The 11,076-nt window shown below is 38.7% G+C and overlaps 1 protein-coding gene and 1 long non-coding RNA gene across 3 annotated transcripts in view; one reads left to right on the top strand and one right to left on the bottom strand.

The window, feature by feature from the left end:
* Window positions 1-2,394: 2,394 nt before the first annotated feature.
* LOC113958777 (sulfotransferase 6B1-like) lies at window positions 2,395-10,576 on the bottom strand. The gene is made up of 7 exons (XM_027667318.1): window positions 10,330-10,576; window positions 9,327-9,511; window positions 8,135-8,261; window positions 5,504-5,598; window positions 4,264-4,450; window positions 2,696-2,850; window positions 2,395-2,456 (listed from the first exon to the last, which is right to left on the bottom strand). Exons 1-6 carry the CDS (start codon window positions 10,472-10,474, stop codon window positions 2,732-2,734), a joined length of 858 nt encoding a protein of 285 aa, XP_027523119.1. The 5' UTR covers window positions 10,475-10,576; the 3' UTR covers window positions 2,395-2,456; window positions 2,696-2,731.
* Window positions 8,858-11,076, top strand: part of LOC113958782 — a 48,049-nt gene continuing 45,830 nt past the window's right edge. For both annotated transcript variants that reach the window (XR_003531621.1, XR_003531618.1), the window contains exon 1: window positions 8,858-8,976. This is a non-coding gene — a long non-coding RNA (uncharacterized LOC113958782). The remainder of the gene's footprint in view (window positions 8,977-11,076) is intronic.

Below are 11,076 nucleotides of genomic sequence, written 5' to 3'. Positions count from 1 at the left end.
AAGAGGTTCATAAAGCAAGACCTGGAATTCATGTGTTCCTCTCACAAGAGTTCTGACCCTCCAAATGCTCTGCTTTCTTTTCATCTGACCCAAAGGTCAGATAAGCCTAGGTAGCAAGCAGAGCAGGGTAACTTCAACAAGAGCAGGTAGAAGCCCCTTGTCTCAGCTCTGATGGAGCAAATGTTTAATCCTGTCCTTTCTACTTAAATCCATCTTGAGAAGAGCCCTGACTAAGGAAGGGAAAATATGTTACCAGAGTAAGAAAGCAGTAGAGTAAGCATTTCCACGTAATAGAGATTGCACAGGGCTTTATTTCTTCCAAACCTAGTATTGCTGTGGTCTAGGTACATTTTGGATCACTGCTTTTATATTTTGTAGGGCTGAAATATCACCCTCTGCAAACATTTTAACTGCCATAGCAAAAAAAGAAAGAAAAACAGGGAAGGGAGGAGACATTTTTACAACATCTTACTATGGAAGTTTCGAAAGTTCTTTAACATCTCCACAACCTGCCAGAATGATTTGTGGAACCAGATCGACAATTCTTTGAAACATTCCACTTGAATCCCTCTATTACAGTCATGGGAAGGAGAGGGGGAGTAGCAGACAGTGGGGAGAGCCAGAGAAAAGAGGATGAAAGAAGTGGTAGGTGTAGCAATTGCTGGAAAACCCTGGTTGCCAATAGCATCACGTACCCCCACCCTTTAGGAACAGTGCCCAGCCTGGCTTTCTGGACCTCTGACATAGCTCTCTGCAGCTGCACCAGGCTGTGCCTGTGCAGGATGGACCTGCTACCCTGTAGTTTTGCTGGCAGAAGCTTTTAATCACTACCAATCAGTTGCTGCACTCTGCCTCAGGTAGAGTATTGAGGTGTGCATGTATTGAGCAAAGCTTGAGTAAAACTGCATTTTCAGACTAAAAGTACTGTATTTGTATAAAGTGTTACTGAGCAGAGCTTTATTTTGGAAGTCATTTAAGTCTGCAATGCAGTGCTAGAGATCAACTGGCAAAACACTTGCTATGTTATAGTCTAATATAATCCCCTCAGCCAGTTTTCAGGAGTGTATGCTTTAACCCCTCCATTGATCCACGAGGCATGTCCTCATCCTGTCCCTTCACACACAGGTTCATATTGTGCATATATGTGTAAATGCTGCTTACACCAGTCTTAATGCAGTTAAACTCACTTGCAAACTTCATTTGCCCAAGGACCCGTTGGCTCATTTACACACTCAGAGGGCCAGAAAAAAATAAGCCTTTCAGTAAAATGTTCAAGCATCTTCATTAGCTGGTTTCTTACCATTTATTAATAGTGGAATAATAACACTGAAAGGATGGCAACAGTGGTCCGTGGCATTTTGGAGGGAGAGAGAATGATTTTAATGTCAGAAGAGGAAAGTAACACATCTAAATTCTGATTTCCAAGTGGACCATCTGCAAAAGGCAGTGCTAAGGGCAGCATCTCCCCTGTGTTGAATTGTAAATGGCAAGGGACTGTGGTCAAACAGGCTTTTCTCTTGGTCTCTTCAACACGTAACTTCAGTACCAGGTATGCAGATGCAAAATCAGTAGGTATTGATGTCATCTTGCACAGGCCAGGTATGAAATGAAAGGGCTGTGTGGCAAGTGTGAAGTGTGTGCCTGGAGAGAGATTAGTATTTCACTAAATAAGGCAATACCTCAGCTTTTCAGCCTCATAACTGTATGGTTGGGGAAAACTAGTCTGGGGAGGAGAGTCCTTAAAACCAGCCTTCAAAGCAAAGGTGAGGACACAAAAAACACACCATGGAATAAATCAGAAGAGAAATCTTCACTGATTTCCTACAATAGTCCCTCGGATGTGAACGCAGACAGCTGATTATTGGAAAATCTGCCTTATCAGGGCAGGGTAAACAAATAAGTCATGTTGGGATTGAGTTGTGGTTTGTTTACCATGGTGGAGCTGTTGAGTTCTATTGCACAAGGACTGTGAAGCAAAATGGTTCTCATAAAAACACTGAAAACAGACATTTTGCAGAAAGAAAGTCAAATGGAAAAAACCACTTTTATAATTGTCTGACATATGCTGCAGAAATTTACTTGGATTTATATCAGCTGCATTTAAAACACAAACACTATACAGTATCTAACCCAGAAATAAGTTACATCAAAGAACTACATATTGTAAAAAAAAAAAAAAGAAACATTTTTGTAAACAGACTTCACTATGGGTTGTCAAATACACAGCTGCAGTTTTCAACTTTAGTGTCAATAACAATGTCCAGTAAAATAGGCAGTTCATAAATCATGGTGTATTACAGAAGGAGTGTGTCTGGGGTCAAAATTTTGGTCATTTTCTTATGAAGTTTTTTAGACTTTTTCTATCTTGTTTTTTACAGTTCCTTTTTTTTTTATTTTTCCCCCTAATATCATGGGTAAAATTCCTAATTCAGATCTAAGAAGTCTGTTCATATCCCCTTGGAGCAAAAAAAAAAAAACCAAAACAGATTAAGTAAATTTTGTTGTCAAAAAATAGGTCTGACACCTGACTCTGTAAAACCATATACATCTGCCCGCTGAGAACTGAGTTCAGCTCTGTCATTGTGTCAGAATTTTCCTCTCCTCAAAATCTCATGTTTACAATCCTTTCTATTGGAAGCATTACAAACTAAATGGGAGTGCCTATTCAGAATTTCCCACCAGTTGCTCTACGTACATTTGTTGATAACTGTGTATTGTTCTTCACATGGAGTCAAACTTCATAGATGAAACATTTTGCCATTTTGCTGAGTTTCATTTTCTCATTAAATATCTCCTCAAACCTCCTATTCTGCTTTGGAGTGAAATGGTTCTTCCAATCACCAACAGCACCTAGGAGAGCAGGAACAGAAAGAAGAGTGAAGCTAGCAACATTTGAAGCAAAAAATTGTTTAAGGGCAGCCCAGTTTTGTTAACGTTGCAGTTGGCACAGATTATTAATATATTCTAAACCACAGTCTCTGTGGTAGGTCATGACTGTGAGTTGCTTTACTGATCTGGCAAGACTCTGGTGGAAGCAGCTGGGTTGTCATCCATAATAAAGGCTGTTAAACCCTCAGCCTTGGAGTGGATTAGTGCCAACAAAAGTGGTGGATGAAGAGCAGAAGGTTTCCAAGGTGAAATTAGAGCTCCTGGTCATGTCGGCAGGGAGGCATCTTGGCCTGCCTTAGTTGTATGTAGTTAAAGGCCTCTGCCTGGGTTTTTTCACAGTCAGTAGGGGAAATCATAGAATCATAGGTCACTGTTTGGGTTGGAAGGGACCTGTTCCAGTGCCTCCCTACCCCTACTGTAAAGAATTTCTTCCCTACCCTCTTCCCTTGGAGGAAATGAAATGCCCTTGGAAATGAAACTGTTGGGATTTTTCAAAATTTTCAACATATCTTCATCAAAGTTCACTGACTTAAAAAATGTATCTTTTAATGACAGGTTGTATTTTGGCATTTTTTCCAGCTCATTGGTAAAAATGTTCTGAATTAACAGAAGGTACCATTTCCCTATTTATTAATTGCAACAACTCTTGGTTTTAAATTGTCAATTATTGTTCAAAAATTAAGTAAATAAGTACAATCAAAACCCATGTAAACATGATGGATTTGGTTTTACTTATTATCCAAACCTGAGGAAGCTTCTGAAATGTCAGAAGCAAGAAAACAGTTCCTGCAGATATCTTAAAGTCACATCTGAACTAAACACTGTGGAAGATTTTCCTTGGATTCCAGCTTGCTCAGGGTCTGAAGGCTGCCTGTGACCATTCTTTTGTTGTTGTCATTGTCAGCATATTCCTTTCTCAGGAATATTTCCATAAGATAGGAGGTGATAAGAGCAGTCTTATTCAGAAGGAATGTGTCTTGCTCTTTATTTTTCTAGGAAACTAAGTGACCTTTGCAGGTGGTGTCAGAGGAGACACATTGTAAAAGACTGAGGTGGTCAACTTCTAGATAAAAACCCCCATAGATAAAGAGTAATGCTGAGTGAACCTTTCCTTTTAGCTCAACAGCTCCCATTCCTTGGAGCAATATTAGTCAGGCTCTTGTTCTAGCTCCTCTGTGCTTCTCTAATATAAGTCTGCATTTGCAGACAGAGAACTTAGAAAGAAAGTGATTTTTAAGGGGCCTTCAAATTGAAGAATCCTGTTGTTGCTTCCTGGGGCTGACCCAAGCACCACTACACTCTGGGAGAGACCTGGTCCTTGGCCTCTGCCTGGATTTCCACTTCTTCTGCTGTGTTAAGAACAAAGGAACTTACCTTTTCTGAAAATCAGCTTCCTGTTGGATGTCAGAGCACACACAGTGTGACTGGGATCACTGTTCTCCTTTTCTGTGTCATTTTTCATCTCTGAGAATGAGGACTTACTGCAGATGTCTTGGATATCTTTGTCACTGGCGTTTAAACTCAAGAACAAAGCAATTTTCTTTACAACCTCAGGGAGATCCTGAGGTACAAGAAAAATAAAGCTTTTATATTTCTAAGCCGATTATCAGACTTCTAGCTAATTTGAAAAGGATCCTTTTTATTACATAACAAGTTTGTCACACATTTATTTGCTTTCAAGCAAGCCAAGTATGTAATTGGACTGTGCAGATGACAGGTACAGTAAACCTGATTCCCCTCATACCCATACTCACAGAAATGAATAAATACTGGGTATGTCATACCAAACACAGTTATATTCCCAAATTTACTTCCAGTTCAGATAAAATGTTCTTCTGTCTCTCAGAATTATTTCACTGGGAATAGAGAAATACTCAAAGCTCAGCTTCTGTGTAAGTAGCTTATTTCAGTGGAGGTGATGTATCTAGAGATCTAACAAGTGACTCAGAATACAAAATAGTTTGTTTATATTCCTCATCTTGGAATTTTTGTGTTCCCAAAAAGTGAACAAACCGATTTTAATAGAAACACCAGAGAGCGTTTTCTATTCACTCAAAAATTCATTCTTTGTATGCTAAGGTCTTTTACTTTCTTTTTTTTTTATTTTAAGAACAGCAAAGCAGTGTCTGCATAATTTCCTTTCACCAAACTGTTTTCCTACCCTTTCAGTCTTTAATTTTCTTGTTTATTGGGAATACAAGTACCACAAGACTGTGAGTAGTTCTGTTGTCTTACATTACTTTTTGAAAATTTCACTGGAAATGTCAGACATAGCAAGTTAATGTGTGGCCCTCAACAGATGTCCTTGGTCTTCCCATAGGACCAAGAAAGAGGAACTTAAAATTCTCCCTTATAGCCTGGAGAAAATTATGTAATATGAGTCCCATTCCTGCATGTAAGAAATGTAACTCTCACAGGATTTGATATTTATATAACTTGTGCAGTCAGAATTAGTTCACTAATATAAAATTCTATGCAAATACAAAATATGCCCAAAGACATATATTCACATTTTCCTTCTTTCTCCTTTTTCATTATAATTTCCTCTTTGATATTTTAATGATGCTAATTTACAAGTAATGCATTTTGAACCAAGTGCAGAGAACATATTTACCTTCTTCATGTCTTCATAGAACAAAAATAGGATGTTTTTGTCATCTTCATGTTCTTCCCAGCTTAGGAAATGATCAAACCAGGATCCACAGACAACTGAAAAGAAAACCCATGTAAAATTCATTCAGATAAACTTTATTCATAAATAACTGTGGTGGTACCTCACACATTTAGGGGAATGATCCCTTCATAATATGTACCCCACATCCCTCTAAAACAAACGCAATTCTTTGTGCCAAGTGACTCAAACTTACAAAAGTGACATCCAAAGAGGTTACCATTCTTGTTGGAATTCTGAGATACAATTCTATGGTAGAAACAGACTCCAAATCTAAGGAAAGGCCAATACTGAAGGAAAATGTACCTGCCTAACAAGATCTGAGCACCTCAACAAATGACTGTGTGTCTGTGGTCATAGCTAGAAATATAATCACTTCACCAGGAAGTGAAATAAGGACTCTCTTAAATGGAGCACATTGTTGTCAGCTCTCTTTTGTCTCAGCAGAAGGGAATCTGTATAATTTTTAAACACCAAAGGAGGATTATGTAAAGAACTTTTGCAAATACATCATTCGGCCAATAAAACAGATAAAATGGTTTTATAACTGAGTCACAGCGCTTGTTTTGCCTGAATGCTCCTTTTCCTGGACCATGGGAGGACACCTAAATTTCATCTTTCTTCTACAAAACAACATTCTGACCTTTCCAGCTGAAAGGGAAGATGAAAGCCTCTTTGTAGGGCAATGAGAAGAGGCCTGGACAGAGCAATCACAGCCTGTGATTCTCCCAGACTGTGACTTTGCTTTTATAAGCACCACCACAACAGTATAATCTTGTAATGACCAACATTTTGGTTGCAAACTGTGAGTTATAATTAAGCATTAATTATAACTAATACTTATAATTAAGCTGAATGCTCCAGTCTGCAGCCCTCTCCAGCACATAAAGCAGTTTCTGAGTGCAAGGCACTCCACTCTGTGCAATTAGACCCTGCTCTCCTGGTCAACTACCCTGGGCATGTGGCCAACAATAGCATAGCCCTGTTGGATTCAGGAGTACAGCATACAGCCTTGGAGACTCCAGGGATGGCCCACAGTTGTCCCTCTGTGCCCTAACCCTTGTTTTGAGCTGATATTATGCAAGAGTACTGCAGGGTTTGAATCAAGCAGCACAACAGTCTTACGTTTTTATTAGAAGTGAAAATGACATTCAGAGTGAAATTAGAAGTGAAAATTACCTTTTCCTCCACATCACCTCTTACCTAAATTTCTGATGTAACAAACATAATTATCTATTTATGCCATGGGCAAGGACTCAGAAAATAGAAGGTGGCTAATAATTTGGAGGTAAATGGGAGATGCTTTTATAATTTAATCATAAAATCACAGAATGATTTGGGTTGGAAGGGACTTTAAAGATCATTTAGTTCCAACCCCCCCACCATAGGCACAGACATCTTCCACTAGACCAGGCTGCTCAAAGCCCCATCCAACTTGGCCCTCAATACAATCCTCTTTTTTTTTTTTCCACTATTGTATGTTCGGAGTTCATACTAAACAAGCCAAGATCCTGCAAATCACTGAAGAACACGCCTTAGGCCTGCTCTGATCTAGGAACACAAGATCCAAGCCCAAGCCCAGAGAAGGCAGTGAGTAAATTGACTTCTGGAGCTCTGATGTGAGCCCATGATGACTGCAGTGGCACTTTTCTTTCAAAGTTTTCAAGCTGATCAATCATTACTGCTGTTATCATCACTAGGGTGACACTTTACTCCTCAAAGGACTAATAAACCACTAAAAATGGGAGTGGATAAAGTGAACAAGGTCCTGTTGTTAACTTCCATCCCACCACTCATAAAAATCTCTGTCCTGTCCTTGATCTTCGGACCCTGCTACTATCAGGCAACACATCAGGCAGAGTTGTGTGCTTTATGAACACGTCCAGACTCCTTTGAAGGGCTGCCCAGGGCCAGCTTCAAGACTGGGGAAGACACTAGACTATTGGTGCAGCCTGGTAGGCTGTACCCTCCCATGCCCTTTTCCTGCACTTGGGCACATGTAGGGCCGGCTGAGCTCCTTGTAAGAGAGCACCCGCCCCGCCCAGGACAGGGGCGGGCTGTAGCCAGCTCAGCTACCCTGCATCTGCTCGGAGGAGCTGGGTACAAATACCTCCCCTATCATAGCTTACACATAAATTATTGGGGGGAAGCAGTCTGCTACTGAGGTTCACAAGTCAAGGCTGGAAAACTTTTGACACAGGGCAAATCCACGTCGGAATCAACAAATAGTCAGGGGTTGCAGGGTGTTCATGGAAAGAAAAGAAATTAGTGTCTTTTCTGGGAGAATAGGGGTTTTTTAGCAGGTGTGTAAAGAACAGCAAGAACCTGCAAAGAGCACTCGTGCTGAAATGATGCAGCTGCTTATCAAAACGTCTCATTGCAGGGCTGAAGAGGGCATCCTATTATTTGCTGTTGTTTGGTTTGGCATTAGAATTTATCCTGACACTCCCGGTCCCCCCAGCTAATGCCATATGAATGAGTTCAATAAGGAGTTTTCACACAGTTCACATTTCTTAACTCTTTCTGTGCATAATAAGCTAATGTAAAATGCAAGGAGAAAACATTTATTCTTACCATTCCCTTTTAAGAACATGTCAAAGAAAGCAGTCCAGGTATCTACAGTGGGAAGGTTTGGGTTATCTCTGTAGTAATGGTACATGGAAACAGCAGTGTCTTTTGGATTTCTGCTGATGTAGAGCATCTGTAAATGAAGATGATATAATTATTAATGATAATATCCTTCCTTTGTTTTAGAGAAGCTCTGTGTGTAAATATAGCATTTTCACAGGCAGTTGGCAGTGTCAAACCCCTTTCCTTTAGGATTCCTCCTTCAGTGACCATGCCATTAAATTAGAAGTGTATTTGTCTCTTCTTAGGCAGGAGTCTGTAGTGGTTCGTAAACAATTCCATGTGGAAAGAGGTGTGTTTGCCACAGCTGGGTAATGTTTACATTTTATGAAAGAGCCTGGGTTAACTTTAACTCATGAGTCAGTTTACTATCTCGTACATCTCATGTATGAAAACATTTACTAATTAACATTCACAGGACAGCTGCAAAACATAAATTTTGGCTTTTCATTCAAATTTGCTTTGTCCCAAAAGTCTGTATCTGAGTTATCCTGAAATTTTAGATTTTCAATAAAAAAATCTGAGACCCAGAGCTTATTTTTAAAGACCTCCCACATTAGCATGGGAGGAACTGGTCTAGTGGAAGGTGTCCCTGCCCACAGCATGGGGGTTGGAACTAGATGATCTTTAAGGTCCCTCCCAACCCAGGTGATTCTATGATTCTGTGAACTCAAAATTGTGATCTGAATCTGCCTCCCATGTTTCAATTCTCTTTTGTTCTCCCAAAATCTTTATGGGTTCTTCATAAAGCTTCAGCAGGAGGTGCATTTTCAACTCCAGTACAGACTGTAAGTACCCAAGATAACTATTTTCTAAGACACTAGGAAATGAGGCCATGAGAAACCCTCCATCCCTAATGAGAGATTTATGATTGAAAGGTGTTGATGTTCTATTTTGTATGGTGCCTGTTATACGAATCACCCCATGAGAGCAGTGGGGCAGGAGCAGAACCCAGTCCCTAGTCCAAGTCTCTGTTCATGCTGCCTTTGACTGCTGATCAGCTGTGGCTCCAAAATTCACAGCAAACCACTTCTGGAAACTGTAAATTATTCAAAAATTATTAAGGATCAACAAGACAAAATATACTCCTAATAGACACTTAACATGTCTTACAGTTTTTATGTAACTTTTGCCTTACCTTGCATTTCTTTTTCTTAAAATTTGGAGGTAACATATTGTAGTCTAAGTGTGTTGGAATGATTCTCTTTGTTGAGAGATTATTCAGCTCCTCCAGTTTGGAAATGTCTCCAAATTCAAGGGGAGATGTTATTGTAACTTCGGTATCGTAAAGCTTTGTTATAACTCCTGCAAGCCAGTGGGTGCCTGCAGAAAAGTAATTTTAAGAAAAATAACAAACAAGAAGAAAAAAATATTTATTATAGAGAGGATATATGAGACATGCATTTTTCATATGGAAACAGATTGCTAGTGAACAAATGATACCTCTACTTCCCCAGATTCAAGAAACTTTACATGACTGAATAATTCCATTGGCTCCAAATAAATAAACACTTGAAAAATTAGGGTTATAGCTGAAGTACAAAGTAACTCTGTGAGAAGTATTAATAACAGTACCAAAAACAACCTCATTAGATAAACTGCTTGTCAGCTGAGAGGTGGTTATATTATTTTTATCATTTATTTTATAATAACTTGTTTTGTTTGATTGGGTTTTTTCTTATAGTAACTTGAGTCTATATATTTGGAAAGTATTGATTAAGCTTCCCCTTTGGTATGTGCTTCTCTGTGCAAGAGAGGCAGGTGGAGAGGGGATAAGAAATTAATAAATCTACAGCCAAGAGCCATACAAATAACTTAATACAGCTCTTGACTTGCTCATAATTGAATATAGAAAGTCCTCAGGAAAATCTTTCAAGTACAGGTGTTGCTTGCAAGTAAGGAATATTTATTTGCATTCCAATATGAAAACACCTGAGATTATTTTCAATTACAGATTCAAAATGTAGGTAAATGACCCATATATCTTGTTATTTTAACATTTACTGACAGCATAATATATTCACACACTCAAACATCCTTTCCTGTTTCTTCTACACAGATATTTCCCAAATAGTTTAAGCAGAGAACATGAAACACACAATTGAGACTTACTGCAACTAACATTTAAAACTAGAACTTACCTGATTTGGGATAGGAAACCAAAAGGACATCATCTTCTCTAGCGTCAAAACTATCCAAGGATTTTAAAAGTTCTGGAGAAGACCTGGTGGTAAAGGGAATTCCCTTAAATATGTGTATGAGTTCTGCCTCAGTGGAGTTGGACATGGTTGCTTAAGTCTTGGATTCCTGCAAATCAGATAACAAGGAAATGATGAGGATTTAAGAGGCACTTCTTAGTCAGATGGTCTGAAGTGACAAACTGAGACTGAGCAATATAAACCTCATTCTTATATACTTTGCTGCACGCCGTGAAGTCCTATCAGATATTGATTTTTCCAGTAGTTGATAAAGGCAACTGACATATTAGAGACAACTTAATAAATAACTGAAATGCAGAGTCATGAAAAATGCACATCGTTTGCAATTTATTGGCTCTCCAGATAAAGTTATGAGGTAATAGTTAAAAAGTAATTGTGGAAAATGACAAGAATGGATATTGTATGTTGCCTTAAAATATGCTTAATATGATTATGCTGTAAGTTATACTTTGTTGGAAGCTGTATCTTAAAATACTTTTTATTAATACAAAAACAATGTCTTATTTTATGTGAATGAAGTATTTTTTGTTTCATTTTATCAAATATACAACAGCCTGAAATTTCAAACATGCAAATCAATTCCAAATGCTTGGATTTTGTGAAGTTAAGCAACCAGTGTTTTGAAGATTTTTCTAATTTCAGTCTGAGAAATCTTAAAAACAGAGGCCC

This window comes from Corapipo altera, unplaced genomic scaffold, assembly GCF_003945725.1.
Source record: "Corapipo altera isolate COAL_440 unplaced genomic scaffold, ASM394572v1 1, whole genome shotgun sequence".
In the NCBI taxonomy this organism is placed as follows: Eukaryota; Metazoa; Chordata; class Aves; order Passeriformes; family Pipridae; genus Corapipo; species Corapipo altera.
The sequence above is the reverse complement of the archived record's forward strand: the minus strand, read 5'-3'. Positions and strand labels throughout refer to the sequence as shown.